Source organism: Myiozetetes cayanensis, unplaced genomic scaffold, assembly GCF_022539395.1.
Source record: "Myiozetetes cayanensis isolate MyiCay16 unplaced genomic scaffold, myiCay2020 scf5-8, whole genome shotgun sequence".
Classification (NCBI taxonomy): domain Eukaryota; kingdom Metazoa; phylum Chordata; class Aves; order Passeriformes; family Tyrannidae; genus Myiozetetes; species Myiozetetes cayanensis.
In genome coordinates this window covers 19,619,720-19,636,248 of record NW_026087742.1, presented here as the reverse complement: position 1 = coordinate 19,636,248, position 16,529 = coordinate 19,619,720, and the positions used below count along the sequence as shown (strand labels likewise).

At 34.5% G+C, this 16,529-nt stretch overlaps 1 protein-coding gene across 11 annotated transcripts in view; it reads right to left on the bottom strand.

The window, feature by feature from the left end:
* Positions 1–16,529, bottom strand: part of ABI3BP (ABI family member 3 binding protein) — a 138,455-nt gene that overhangs the window by 78,283 nt on the left and 43,643 nt on the right. For 10 of the 11 annotated variants that reach the window (XM_050332356.1, XM_050332357.1, XM_050332361.1 and 7 more), the window contains exons 7-12: positions 12,295–12,346; positions 11,883–11,945; positions 10,743–10,838; positions 8,234–8,311; positions 3,517–3,597; positions 2,137–2,211 (exon numbers count right to left, since the gene is read on the bottom strand). In XM_050332356.1, coding sequence (XP_050188313.1) covers positions 2,137–2,211; positions 3,517–3,597; positions 8,234–8,311; positions 10,743–10,838; positions 11,883–11,945; positions 12,295–12,346 — 445 coding nt within the window. The remainder of the gene's footprint in view (positions 1–2,136; positions 2,212–3,516; positions 3,598–8,233; positions 8,312–10,742; positions 10,839–11,882; positions 11,946–12,294; positions 12,347–16,529) is intronic. The other variant, XM_050332367.1, reaches the window with a different exon arrangement.

Here is a 16,529-nt window from a genome sequence, read left to right as displayed (position 1 = left end):
TCTGGTTAAGAAAATAATACCAAAAGCCATATGATTCACAGCTTTTGGCCAAAAGTTTCCATTGATCCATGTACATCTAGTAAGAACTATGAGAAATTTCTCAAAGGTATCAGAGTATTGAAGGCATGTTAACAAAGCTATCTTTTCAGAAACATTTGAACTCAAAATATGCTGACCACATGAAAAGTTTATAAAACAAAGGAGATGTCTCCCTCTAGCACAATCAAGATAGAAAAAATAAAGAAAAAAAAGTCTCCAGAGGAACTAGGGCAGAATATAGGTCACAGGCACTTGAACTTCATAAATTAAATTTTGCTTTCTTTGCTGATTTTATAACAGTAGGTGATCAAGGCTTACAGAGGCACAGTGCAGAGAAACCTCCTGTATAACCACCCCCTCACTCTCACAGAATATCTTTGAGTTCAGCACTCACTTCAGAGATACTCCAGCTGACCCAGTGACTGGGACCAGCCTCACAAAATGAACTCCCACTTTTGTTAAGTGAAACTAATGGAAGACATCAGAACAAAAACAGAATAAATACTTGAATGAAACATGTACTTTGCCTCTGTTGTTATTATTCTACCTTTACCACTGAGACAAACACAGGATTGGGTTATTATTCCCCAGTATAAAGCAAAGGTACTTCACATCCCATTTCAGGATCACCTTTTCAGGTTTTCAGCTATGTTTATAGCAAAGAGGTTATTAAATCATCGTGTTTCTCTCTTTCCAGTGCTGCCTCTAACTGGATTTAACCGAATGTCTTTCACTCCAGTAAAAATAAATGTCTATCCCCATCCCCTCAAACATATCTGGAAAAGAGCTGTCAAAAAAATCTGTCAAATTAAGAACAAATTGTGAAGATTGTATTCATGGTCTTGAGACTCTGTTTCAAATATGCATTTCAAGAACTAAGAGATGTTTCTGGAAAATACTTTTAAATTTGCCAGACCACAGTATGCAAAAGTATGTTATCTAAATAAGCCAGCGCTATTCTACAGTAACTTCTTGACTAATGCTTAGTGAAATATAAATTAATCTGATTAATTTGATTAAAGGACACTACAGGTAACTGGTGTAATAGCTGTTAATACAGAAAGCAACAACAAGCAACTGTTTGGGTAGATTTGGCTACACAAACCTGTTATGAAAACAGAGGTCTTGAGAAAGGAAGACACGGGTTATGATATAGAAGAGTAGAGGTTAAATAATAAGAGATGGGGACTAGGCTTGGCACTGGAGATCTCATGCCATAAACAGCTCAGCAATGGTCAGTTGTAAAAACTGCACACTTGGAGTTGGACAAAATTAACTTTAGGGGTAACAACAAGAACACAGAAATAGTATCTAACATACACAAATGGCTCCCTATATATGGTGAATTCAGATCTAAGATGTCTCTCAGCAGAAGAAAGAAAGAAAAAGAGACAGACCATTAAAATTTCCATTACACTAAAAATAAATTATTAGCGTTATACACATATATGTGATATTCATATATTTAAATATATATGTCTATACAAACATACCTGTAAAAGTGTGCATATATATAATATATAATATTAAAAAAAGAAAGGAATGGTGTGCTTCCTCTTTGCCCATAAGATTTTGACCACAATATTTTGACCCTAACACAGGTAAAACTATTTCGAAAATGTGAGTAGCACCATACTTTCTTAAATATCAGGCCTTCCAAAGCATCCTAAAGTTCATTACCAAACAACTAATGAATCTAATTTATGAATACTTAAACCAAAACAACAACATCTAAAATTATGGCAGTATTTTAATCAGGCATACAAGTATTTGCAAAATACATGGAAACCCACAGAACTGGTGTTGGCTGGAACAGCACTCCAACTGTTTAATACAGTCACTCTCAGAAGCTTATTGGGCTCTTTCAAGAAAATAACAAAACTAAGTGTAAGTTAGACAGTTTTACATAAGTTTTATCCTGTAGATAAAAGTTAGCCCATATATCCTCATGAGCTTCTCATTGTTTGTCTTAAATAAAACATTAATCTGTCACAGCAATAAAGCAAAACCAGGCTTAGAATGAAAGAAGGAATTTGTAAGTTTTGTGAAGATAATTTTTCACTAATGTTTAGTCATATCTACAAGGAAAGTAATTACCATGTTCTGTCAATGGAGTTTTTGGAGCATCAGAGATTCTGGATCCAGAAGGAAGTAGCTGTATTTCATTAGAAGCTATGATGAAAGAAATAACCAACATTTTATTTGATTAAGAATACTACAAGACCCAGCATGGATCTATACTTGGCTTATAAACCACCCACTCCTGAAAACAATGATATTCAATAAAAAAAGAAGTTGTTCCAACCTAGGAAAAAAACATATGAATTTGTCACTTAAAAAGGTATGTGGAATATGAAAGATACCACTTTTCCCCTAACTGTAATACAAAGATCCATCAATCACAGGCATTTGATAATGAACATGTATCAGTGATTATGACCACCTAGTTTGAAATTAATCAGTGATCCATCTTGATTAAGTTTCATATTTTGATCTTTTAAAGCATGGCAAAACCAAGGAAAGTTGAGTATGGTTAAGAAAAGCTGCTTAAAAGCTTAAATAAAAATTAGATTGAGGGTTTATTTTCAGTAAGTTCTGAAAACCTCCTTGCAACTGTAAATGGAAAAAGACAAAATTGAGAGTAGGACACTAACATGAATCAGCAGGATTACATAAAAATATATTTATTGAAAAGCATTAGCAGTCCTCTTCATGGGAAGATCTGTATTTCAGTCCTGCAAGTGTTCCTGATCCTTCTCTTTATAATACATCTTCCTGTATGTAGGTCACCTGTACTTTAGAAAAATCTAACCAAAGTTTAAAAAAAAAAATAAATAAATGCACTTCCAAGTTTAGATTTGTCTTCATAATTTTGCATGGGTTGGATTTTAAAGTACAAACAATAAAATCAACATTAAGGAATTTAGAATTCTGAATGCCAGAAATAAATAGATACTGCTCTAAATCACAAAACTAACAGTATAACATTGAGACAAAAAAATGAAAAAATCAGTAGAGTTTTTCCTTCCTTGAAGGCAAATACAATTATATCACATCACATGTAATATAAAACAGTCCTTATACATGTTGATGTTACCTAAAGAAACCTGTCACCAGAAGAAAATCAAAGAGGTAGTTATTTCAATTCTATCACTGAGGATAAATTTTACAGATGGAAGTTTTATGTTATGTTAACCGTGCATATCACATGGACAGAAAGCATTAATTTGAAAAATAGAATTGAATCACCCAGTAAAATCTGTGAAAGACACAGTTCAGCCAGAGCTAGACGTATCCTGCTTTATATTTTATTCCGGTGTGAATCACTGGAAACACAAAAGGAACCAGAATTTTTTAATTAGTACTTCCTTTGAAGCCCATCAATAGAGGATGCAGCAAGTAGTAGAAAAATTCTGCTGGAGGTAGAAAAAAAGCATCTAGTGAACAAAGAAGGTAAAAAGCAGCAAAATTAGTTACCCGGTATGTTTTGAGTTTGCACCAATTTGGGTTTAGGCGTTGATTTATATTCCTCAGGTCCATGTGTTTTCTCAGCCTGAGCTAGAAGAAAGAAGCTTCATTTAATTTAGAATCCCTCTACACTTTTCTTTATCTACTGCCCAAAACCCACTGCTTTCCTTACACCATTTTATGTCACCTGATTAAAGTAATTTCTACAGTTGCTCGATTCCATCATTATTAATATTTACTTTTGTTTTTAGTTGTGTCTGTATGATATTTTGAATTTATTTTGTTATAGTTTTATATAAACAAAGGAAAATGTGAATCACAAAGAGCGAAGTTAAGATCAGAAGCTCACACTGTACTTCTGTTACAGCCTCCCAAATTCATTATGATATACATTATAAATGAGATCCATCACATCACAAAGTACACTTACAAAAATTTCCCATTATTCTGATATTTTTTAATCCTCCTAATATAAAAATTATTAGGAAAAGAATAAATATTCACCTATAATACCCCATCTCTCTCATTTTTCTAGTAGTAATATAGTGAGTTTTGATTTCCATTCATTCTTCTAATTCTACAGCTTCAGAGTAAAGCATGGGCAGTTTATTAAACAGCCTAATGGACCTAAACTGAACCACTGGTCATGTTTTAATATATTAGTGCATAACTGTACTCTTCCAGAATTTCACATAATTAATTCCAATGGTAAGTAAGTCAAGATCACTTCTTTCCTTTCATCTTGCTGGGCATCCCATTGGCATTTAGTCAGTGATACAGTACACACAGCTGGTCATCTCAGATCACAAAATGACAAAGCTCGTGGATACAGAACACAGAATGGCAAGATCTCACCCCTGAATGTGACAAGAGCATTATTTCCTTCCACAGAGCAAATTGCACACTCTTTAGTACACGTTGGTTCTTAGAAGAGATCTTTAATATCGGTATCAGCATCAATAAAGCATTGGTTTTAGTATTCATTCAGTTTAATAAAAGATCACTTTCTTTTGAGGTACAGTAGAAGACAGTTGCTTTTGTTTATCCAGCATGGTCTCCATGCTTTTTCCATAATCTACTGAACATGCCTCCATGAAGGTTTATAAGTTTCTTATTTCATTTCCTTAAAAAACATGCTGTTTTCCACATTCTAAATACAGTTACAACAATTATACTATTTTCTAGTTTGGAGTACAGTAGTTTTCAGTGCCACAAAATCTGAAATCTTTACAGATGCTGCCTTATTAGGACCTCATTCCACTTCTAAAAGTCAGTTACAGTGCTATTACTGTCATCAGTGAAAGGAGGATTTCATTCTACAGAGAAGTTGAAGCAATTTATCTCTATGAAACCTGCGGGAGAAAATTCACCCATAAGAGACACTGAAGCAACAACTAACAAACCCATACCTCAGAAGTACTTCAGAAGTTAACATTTCTCATTGCTGAGGTGTAATCATGAAAAAAGCCCAAACAGTTCCACACCAAAAGAAAATACAGAACTTATGATGCTTTGGCTTTATTTTTGGAGGTCAGATGGTTTACGCTCATATGAACCATGTCTTGTCATCTAAATTATCTGAACAAGCTAAACAAGATAAAGCACGCCTAGAACTGGGACAGAAAAACCAAAGCTCTCCTCAGTTTTGCACAGAACACTGTAGGCATGACAAGAAACAAGAGCAGATATTTTTTGTGGAAAAAGATACAGGAAGTAGAGAGTTTAGGCTCTGAAAGCTAAGTTAGAGAAAAGAAAAATGCCTCTGACTTTTCCAGGGCACCAGGTAAACGAGGGTTAATGTACTGGTTCAAGAGTATCTACAAAGTAAAGTGTTAACACAATCAAGCAAGATAAGTTACCTTTCTATGACAACATAGAATACAGCAAGAATGCACTACAACAACGTTTCTTAAACTATATTTACTCTGACATCACTCCTTTTTTTTTTTTTTTTTAAACTAGTTCTTCCATATCCCTGACAAAAGTGCTTATAATTCTAAGTGTTGGTAGGCTCCAGTTTGCCCATGAACTTAATAAAAAGACTCACACTGCATTAAATGGGAAGAAAAAATGTAGCAGTTGTTTGAGACACATTAGACATTTCAAAGTTGAAGAAAAAAAAAAAGCACTATGAATTTGTGCTGCTGCATTAAGAATAAATTAATCCTGAGTGGAAAATATCATAGCAAGCCTGGCAAAAACAAGGAATGAAAGAGCTTACTAACAGTCTTTCCATGAAGTGCATGCCAAGGGAGGGGAGGCTTGAAATTAAGAAAATGACGGAATGCCTAGTTGACAAATACATTAAAAAAAATTACTAAAACTGTGTCACATCACAAAACACACCCTTTGCTAAAGACACAGGGCAATGCAAGAACAGCCTTCAGACAGCCTGATTGCTGAGATACTTCAAGCTCCCTTTCTTCCTTCTAGCATGGCTGATGACACAACAGCTGCTACAGCACTGAGTTCCTTTTAAATCAGTCTTCTGTTGCCACTTCTGGCATCAGTCCTTAAACCTTCCATAGCAAATAATTACTATGGCTTACTCAAAGAATCCAGTATGATTTTCAAATAATGATATGTGAATGTAATATAATTAGGTAGATCCTATTGCTAAACTCAATTAATTATGCTTATATATTACACTATCTCTCAAATGCAACTCTTGCAACAGTCTGGGGCTCAGATCTCTTGCTTAAGTTACTCATGAAAGTCTGGCTCAAATGGTTAAGTATTCAAGTTATTTTTGCATATGCCATAGCAAGACAGAATTATACTCAAAGAACATTTTTCTTTTAAAGGATTCATTTTCATTTCCCTGTTTCCTGACTTTTTTTTTTCCTCTTTAACTGAAATACTGTAACCATAATGAATACGTTCTTTAACGTTAGTAGTGTGACACACTCTTATTTTAACATGAGGCACTGGTACTGAGAACAACAAATAATAACTGGAAAGGAATGGTCATGGGAAAAAAAGACATGGAAACAAACCCACAAAGGAAGCATGAAATGGAAGATGAAAATTATTCTAAAGATTTTAGTAAATAACTATTGGTGTGACAGCAGTAAGAACGTGTTTAATTGTAATAAATAGTTACTAAATTCTTACAGAAAAAAAGACAGTACTTGCCAATTATTACCATGTATAATACAACACATCATCCAACTTCATAAACATACAATTCTAAATCTTGAGATGATAATGTTTATGGTTAGAATTAGTACATGCCAGTAGATAATATAGAACACAAAGGAAAGGAAATAGAATGAACTAATTCTCTCCTTCCCAGGTGCCACATTTCACACCGTTTAGCTGATTACCCACTACATTCTATGATAAGGAATTATATATTTTGATTAGATGAATGCAAGCTTGAGGGCTAGGATTCTGATGGAGAGCTAATTATATAAATTTATGCATTCAGTTCTCACTTTCACAAAATGGCAAAATTCTGGAAAATATACTTGAGGATTGACTGTTCTACAGTTACTTACACAAGGTAAATAATTTACTAAAATAAGGGCAAAATTTAATTCCATAAGAGACCTCAAAATGTAAACCAAACCAAACCAACCAACCTAGCAAACAAAGATTCCTTGAGGGTTTTAAAACGTTTTTAAAATTTTTCAGTCTTGCTACTGTTCAAGTGTTCTTTCTCCCTTTCAGCAAAGAAGTTGGTAGAAGCTGACTCTTTTCTGACAGCAGAATCAAGACTTCAGACTCAGTTATAGGACAAGAGCCAGACTACAGCAAATGAAGATAGGTCTATGCCTTCTTAAACAATTCTGAAATTTGGGTCCATCAAGTGGGTGTAAAGTTAATCTTCATTATTTGACTCTGACTAATTCTTTCCAATCTTTTTTTCCACTCAGACCGGAAATGTTAAAATATAATACTTTACTTGTCATATAAATTCATGAACTCGACTGTCTGTGTTACACTAGCTTGTTTCCTAAACAAATACAGGCAGTAAATCTTGCAATATTTATAATTTCACTTTATGTTTTTGAACAGTTAAAAGAATCTGCATCTGACTATGCCCTTTTAAATAAGTGACATTTTTTCAGCCATGAGTAGACAACAAATTTCAGTCTTACAAATATAAAAAATAATATATATTTCACAGATACATAATCTCGGACATGAGTCTAGGATCAAATGTTATATTCTTTTCCCTCATGTGTGAACAGGTCCCATTGACACCAATAGGACCAATAAGTCGAGAGAGAGTGTGTGGTTAAGATTAATGTGTTCAAAACTGAACTTAAATGGAACATCATGCTGTCCTCCTCTGCACCTTTGAAAAAAAGCTTGTTACTGTGACTGTTACATCTTAACCTCATACATCCATTTTGCACAATCACGTTCTTATCCCTGGTTTTCTTCTTCACATATTTCATTGAAGTCAGAATGTCAAGGTGCATCACAAGAAAACTCTTTTTGCCATTTTTCACAATTTCAGTGTGAAGCATCCCACAATTTTAATTCTAAGGGGTTTTGTAAACCTGATGATTGTATCATCTGAAACTTTCCTCCAAATTTAGATTCAGATTTTTGTCCAATTCAATAGCTCATTGTTACCAGTTCAGCTACACTATCCTCCTATTTTCCAACTACTGACTTTAACTGCAGATTAAGAAACACAAAGATGGATTTAATTTTAGTTTATGTATTTGCCAAAGATATTACACAGAGTTTCTAAAAGTAGAATTTTCATTACCTGGAAGGGACTGTGGGGAGATCTCTTGAAGTTCTGGTGTTTTGGATTCCGCAGGCCAAACTCCAGTTTCATTCTTAGCTAAAAGGACAAAAACATTAGAGAGTAAATGCAAACATGTATCTGCTATCTTCTACCACAGATTTATTTCTGTCCCACTTCAGTCTGACAAGGTAAGCTAACATAAATGTGGAAAGCTGAATATCTTTAGGAACCAATGAATGTCCACTGCACAACCAGTACAAGCATCTATCTAGTTATGGTAAGCACATGCATTTCTGGTTTTGCTTTGTTCATTAAAAAATACTCTAAAAATAAAATTCACAGAAAGGATTTAATGCCTTATGCACCTCTACTTTCAGAGTGCAAAATGGTTTCCAGTGTTTTTCATTTGTCTAGCATTTGGGCATTAACAGCAAAAATGTTTTTCAAAATTAAAAGATGCAATGTAGTTTTAAGTGCTATACAAGAACAGTCTAATACATTTTCAAATGAAATGGAATTGTCATACTATATAACCTTATTTTCCTTGATATTACCTCTAACAATTACAGTGGTATGACAATAGCCTTCTATTCCAACAGATATAAAGATATTTCAGTAGTGGATACAGGGAAAATTATTTAATCAAATTAATTAATTTTGATTTTATTTAAAAAAATATTTTTTCCTGGACTACTAATATTAAAACAAACAACAAAACAACCCAAACCCTCCAAACTGTAAGGTTTTTGACTAACTTAAAAGAAAGAAAAAACATTAGAGAATTCATTTTTTAAAAATTTTTTGATGCGTTATTTTGATTTTTCTAATTAATACAGAATTAAAATAGTTTCAGTAAGTCAGCAAATCAGAATTAGCCATGACTTCACACATAGCATAAGCTTTACAGCTTTTTATTGCAGACATACACCATTCTCGGGCACCACTGAAAGATACCCGTATAGATTAAGACAACACGACTTTTTGGCAGTTACTTTATATCTTTATATTATTTCTCAGAGTATTTTTTCCTTGGCTTTTTACAACGACTCTTCCCTGGTTTGCAGTCCTTTGAAATTCAGGAGTCCCTTGTGTGAACACCCATGTACTTCATGTTCTTTGGTAAGCAGAACATAACAAAGCATCGCTTGTCCGCCCTGGTTACTTTCGCAAAGGTGTTTGTGCAACCTGCTATGAAGAGTGGCTCCAAACTGGCATCAAACCAGCTAGAAATTTCAAACAGAGGGCATTCAAATTTAGAAGTCCAATTCTACACTCAGCCAGATGAGCAAGTCAGACGTCTCTAGGACAACTGAAGCTACCTCTGTCTTTTTCCTCAGCTTTTGCTCACAGTCACATTCTGCAATTTTTGACCTATCTGTAAAAAAAAGCATAAGTTTCCTGCAGAAATATACAATTTTACTGGTAGAAAATGAAAAAAAATGTAGAAGTTCTAGATACTGCAGTCCAAAACTGGTACCAGAGGTATTAAAACATGGTTTTCTAAAAGTGTTATGAAAAATGGATGAAATATGAAAATATGTTCTACTGAATTTGTTACCTGTACATTATCTACATGTTAACATCAAGGTAGTAATGATAAAGAGCTTGTTTTCCATGCTTGGTATTAAAAGAAAATATTAGTCATCAAGTTAATGTGTGATTGTTATTAGCATAATTAAAAACTCTTAATCCTCTATAATATAAATACTGTAATTATGTTTTCACACTTAGGTTGAATTTTCAGTAACCACGGATGATGCTAAAAATATTTGTGTGTCAAATGCTGATAACACTAATTTTAAAGCAATTCAGCCTCAATAGAAACATATTCTTACTCAAACACATTAAAATATTATTCTACTGTGCAGTTAAACCCTTACATGTGCTCAATATCTTAACAGAAACAAGCTCTGCTGTTTCCCCCTACAAATAAAGCCATGCTTACAATGTGCCATGGCCTACAATGGAGTGACAAAGTAAATTAAACAAGGCAGAAATAAGAGAGGAAAAAAATCTGATCCAGTTATTTGAAGTTCAAATTAAGTATTAAGACTCGTCAAGCCAAGAGTCATCAGCTCCAGAACTCTACTCAAGGGATCTGTAGAAGATGTACTTGGGCATTGTTAAGGTTTTTAAATATAGTTTTATTTTCCACAATTATGCTATTCATGGATGATAATGCTAAATGAAAACCCCAATTAATGTTCTTCCTCCGGGTTTCCAGCGTGTTCACAAGATACCCGTGAAACCTGTACTGAAGAGCTCTAATTTCTGGCTGTCATTTTTAATGGATTTCATTACAGATAATAGATAAGAATTTTTTCTTGAAATACCTTAAAAAAACCTGTGCACATATTTTAAATTAAGTGAATTTCTATGAATCCATTGAAGTCCAAGCTAATTATTAAACATAAAATAGATAAAAGAAAGCAAAATAGGAATAAAGGACTTTTCTGCTTACATGGACTTACATCACTACACTGTTCACATAGATAAAAAAATAAAAGTTTAGCTCATTTCTGCTTACCCAGATTTTTCCTGGATGCTGGAGATAAGCCATCTATTGTAAGGAGAGGAGTAAGTTTCTGCTGACTTTCATTGAGGCCTGGAACAATAAGGTGCACTACAAAGAAAGATGCATACCATTAATTCCAAAAGAGACAAAACCACACAGTCTGCCCTCTAAGATATGTGAGTAACTACTACTGAACCACTGGGAATCTAATCTGAGTATCTGGGAAACGAGTTGGTTCTATTCAGTAATTATCACGCCCATTTGGTGCTATTTTCCCTTTACATCTCTCACTGTATTATCACTATTTCATGATTAATCAGAGTTAAAAACAACTCAATACTCATACATACAACCCTGAAGTACACAGCATCACAACTGCTGGGACATTCTGTCTTGTGTGCCAAGAAGACTCAACACTAAACTGGATTAGTAAGTATGTTGGTTTCTTATCAATACATTGAAACACAAAGCAAACTTAAGGCAAAGTTATGCAGTTATAGAAAATATTCCCATATATAAAGGGTTAATAACCCTCCTGAATCCTGGAATAAATTGTTCCAAAGCTGCATGATGCAGTGAGACTTTCATGTCTACTTCAGGTAGACCAGTAGTTCACTACACTGAGCACTATATGATAGACTTTTCTCTTGCTTTTACATTCTAAACTCATATTGTGTATTCTCATAGGTCCAAAAGAAAATAAAACATGAAACTGAGTGGCTTGGAGGGTTATGCCCCAAGATCTGATATCAAGTTCTAATTGCAAGATCACTATAGTCTAATGCATCGGTACAGGTTTGCCTCTGTAGATGGTACATTATCATGCTACCTTAAAAGCCTAGTAAGAACAATCTCTCATCTCAACAAGATCTTTGCCACAGAATTTCACTTGAAGTATGAAAGAACTTGGCTTAAACAATAACACTGTTTTAAATACAATGACAATGCAATTATTCGATTTCATTTAAGCTATAACACTCTTGAACCATCTGTACCACCATTAAATGTAACAAATGATGTCTGAACCAGCTGCAAAATACCCTTTGGTATGCAAGGAAAGAACTATCAAGGTCAAGAAAATGAAAAGCATTTCAAACAAGTTCTAATTTTCAACCAGGCGTTAAGAAAAATAATAAAAATTCTTATAGTCACCTAATATTGCTCCTGGGAGAGAAGAACTATCTGGGGTTTTTGACTGCGTCCGATTTTGAATAACTGTGGAGACAACACAGGTATATGAAGCTAATTTTAAAAAACCCAAAACAAGAAACAAAACCACAACTGAAACAAGCCTCAGCATTCTTAAAACCTTCCATCAACTTAATATTTGCAGATGAAGACACCATCATAATCTTTTCTGTATTCATTTTCTGTTTAAGAGACTGCAAACTGTGTTTCTTCTACCCTGTCTCTTAATTGTGCACCTCTTTCCTTTGACATATCAATTTTGGTGAAAAATTCTATGCTTATGTTATTACAGGGCCAGCTGCAGACCATCTCATTACCCTGACATTCATCTCAAGTTAGTCTTGCAGAGTATACGAATAAATTAAAGAAAACTTACCTTGTTTGATTATTGTGACAGGGACCAACTTCTTATTATCACTCAGTATAAGCTGAGAGAAGAGAAAAAAAAAAAAGGAAAAAGAAAAAAAAAAAAGTCTTGGGATAACTGCCATGATAGTAATTGAACTTTCTGAGTAATAAAAACAGAGGGCTCTAATCCAATACCGCGCCTGTCCCAAGTTAACACTGGATATGGCTCTGGCCCTAGTCAGTGATGGTTACACTATTGCTTCAGTTCCCACAGGCTAGTGTGGTAATACTGCATTTTGATCTCCTTCTTTCAGCTTGAGATGTTTTGCTTTATAAAAACACAGTATTTGACAGCTTAGGAATCCCCAACCCTTTTTTCTCTTAAGAATCTCTTGAGCACTCACTGGGGAGTAGTCCAGAAAGCTAAGAAGAGCTGAAATTTAACTACAGCAAAACATCTGAAACAGATGCAATTACAAATTTGGTCACAGGATACGAATATATTCTCAAGAATACTCTGTTTGGAACAAAAACTATCCCAGAACCAGGTGCTCATTTGTAAACTATCAGCACTCTTGGGTGCATAGTCTGCTTAAAGTAGATTAATTCAGAGTAATTTTCTTTGGTGAAATTGTTTCCAAAGTACATGTGGTCAGTCACCCATGTGCTTCTTACTTTTTTTTTTTATTTGCTAAATACTTGGACTATTGTGCTGTTCACTTTTCTTTGACCCAGATTACCTCCTGCCAAAGTGTGAATACTTTCAATTATACTGATAGCACAAAAGTAAGGAACATGTGAATGGACCCCACATTTATTAAAAGAAAGAAAACCACCGATATTAAAGATTATAAATTAGTATTCATGATCATATGTAAGTACTAGGAACAACTTCTGAAAGCTTAATAATGTGATCAAGTGATGAGATGATGTAGACTGTAATGCCAGCAATATAAAAATGCTAAATACATTAAAGAAAATTTTTTCAGTTATATATGAGTTGCAAGAAAGAAAATAACTCAGACAATCACCTTTCCATGTTAAATGTATACTGCCTAAGTCAGAATCAGTAAATGTTCATTTTGCACTTTATGATATCTGGTCTACTTCATATGAAAGAATACTTTCATAAAAATTCAGCATTTGATGACAAATGTTAATTATTTACCTAAGGATAGCTATTTTTGTTCTGTTCTAAATAATTTTGAAAAGCTTTAAAAACAGTTGTTGGGTACACATTAAACACATACCAACGTCTAAGAAGCTGGAGGAAGGCCAATCTCCACAAGTAAGATGGGCCATTCCTTAGGGAAATGGATGGAGGTTACTTATTCTATAAAAACCATTACTTTCTGCTACCTAATACCAGTTTTGCATTGGCATGAACATGGTCTTAAATTAAGTGGAAGTTTCAATCATTATCATTAATGATGAGTGGAAGAGACTCTTCCTTTTTTATTGCTTATGTTTTTCCTTTTTTATTAATTATTTTTACATTTCTATTTTGTCTTCTAGTAAAAAAATTGTGTTGCAGATGAGCAGCTTCTGAAATAGCTCTGCTCATCATGTGACTAACAAATGGGATGAATGTATTTATCATAAGAAGGTGTTAGTTTGATTGTATTTCTCATCAGAAGCCTTACAATCAAATAAATGGTTTTGAATTTGTAGTGGGAACTAGTGTAACTCCACTGCGGAACTTCTAATCATAATTCTTATCACTAAAAGGTTCTTGTATCGACAAGAGCATTCTTTCTTTTTTGAATAATAATGAATGACTGTAATGACAGCAATATAAAAATGCCAAAGACATTTAAATACATTCAAAATTTAGTTTTGCACTCAAGAAGGAATCCTTGACATGAAATCCATGTTCCCCAGCTGCTATAGTTATACTGTTCACCTGCATGAATTGGTAAGTGCTGCACTTGAAATCTACCACCACATTGCCAAAGCTTTCTTCTCAGTCTTCAAGAGGTGACTAATTGAGATATTTATATGTCTAGCAAAATTTATTACTTGGACAAATTAATTTGGAAACATCAGCCCATCATCTGTAGGAATGGCACTATCAACCCTGTTTTTCAGACAGGGAATATAAAGCCTATCTGTATTAGGAACACTAGCTACTAAAATGATTGTTACCATCACGAAAGAAGATGGCAAATAAATTATTCCTAAGGCATTTCGGAGGACAATTAGACATGTAAATTATACTACAAGTCAGACATCTTAAGTTCTGACCATATACATGTGGCATATTGCATAAAGGACTGCAAATCTCAAATGTTCTGTGAAGTGACACATGGCAACATTATTTGAAGAGATACTTATTCTTTCTTTCTCTGTTACATTCCAGTACTTCAAAAAGCCACAACTAACTGGCATTCATGTAAGAGATTCCTCAGGGAAGGATCATGCTCAACACAGATTGAATAAGTTTTGGAAGAGTGGGAATATTTTCTTCTGCAGTTTAACAAATGGTAGAAGCTAGGAGTCCTTTTTGTCTGGAAAAATTGAGGAGGACCCCGCCTTTCAGACTGATATTATGAAACTACAGGAACCTAATCAGACAGAGGAGGAAATAAATTTTTACTGCGTTCTCTCTGCCCTACCACCACCCATTGTTTATGAAGGGAAGAAGAATGACCATCTCTAGAGCTCTCCTTTTCTTCTGCTCTCCCATTAGTTGTAGCTCACACAGCCCCAGGAGCTTAGACAAACTTCAAGAATGAAACTGCCAAAAGAAACACAAGCTGATGTGTGACCAATGTTGAAAGGGCAGAATGACTAGATGGATCAGTAATGTTACTTTAATAAACAGCCTTTAAAAATGTCCTCACAGAGAAGAGTTAGGACCATGCTGATATGAGTCAGTTGTGTCTTTGGAGCAAAATAAGGCACAAACAAAGCTTGGCCTAAATAACACCCATTCTGTCTTTTCACCACTGAAACATACCCCACCTAATGCTCTGGAAACTGAGGTAATAATACACACTTGAGAGCGGGCCACTCTCTGCTTCCCAGCCTTAGTTTTATGGCTTTTTCCACCACTACAGTGAGAATGATAGAAGACTTTTCAGAATAATCTATGGAATGTTTTCGTGATGTTTCTGTGGAGGGTGATAAAGCAGTTCTGCTCTGGAGCTAAGCCCTGTGAAACTGAGTAAAAAGACGAGATGTTGGCTCTAGTCCTCTGTTCTTGCTTAAGCTGTGCAAATATTTGGAAAACTGGTTTAGCTCACTTTCTCAAGACTTCTGCATAAATAGAATCCCTGCTTCCACAGAAGCAGGATAACAGTCAGGGTCCTGGCACAGAGAGTTTGCTAAGAGAAGCAAAGGAACTCAGCTTGCACTCCATATGCCAGATTCAATTACCTGGTCTTGGGCTGTCCTGTGTAACTTTAAAGACCCCTATGGGACCAACTGGAAGAGCAGTAAAGTTTTCTTCCATCGACATAATGAGATGTCACCTTCCTGAATATCTAACCATCTGCATCCATATTACTCAGAAATAAAACATTTTCTCTTGAACGCAAGACATGACTATATTTCCAATAACCTAAGCATTATGCTGCTCTAACTCCATATTTAATGCAGTAATTGAAGCATTACTGTCCTAAATGATTGTAAATGGCCCTCAAGTGGCATCAGGGAGGTTTAGATTAGACAGTAGGGAAATTCTTTTTCACAGAAAGGGTTGTCAAGCATTGGAACAGACTACACGGAGGAGTGGTGGAGTCATCATCACTGGAAGTGTTCAAAAAATGTGTGGATTTGGCACTTGAGGAGATGGTTTAATAGTAAAAATGGTGGTGGTGCTGGGTAGACAGTTGGAATTGAGAATCTTAAAGGTGTTTTCCAACTTTGATGATTCTGTGATTCTACTCATATCTAATTATTCATCGAAGAAACTGTGTATAATGAATTGTGGTTTAATTCCTGAAGGAATTCCATGTCTGAAAATCACAGACAATTTACGACATTGTAAAATATGAAGAATAGACAATGAGAAACCATATATTAACATTTCCTACCATGAAAACTCCTGGAAAATCTGAGAAAGAAGAGAATTGTGAAGAATGGAAACAAAACAAAGCAACCTCCAGAAAATTAGATGCTGAAACGTGCCCTTTGATGAAAAATTAAAGAAAGCAAATATGAAGAAACTATTTAATTTCATAGTAGAACAGGCAATACTCAAAAGTTATGAAAAAAAAGGCCAATTTTTCACTGTATTAAAAAAATAGTCTAGTAACAGGT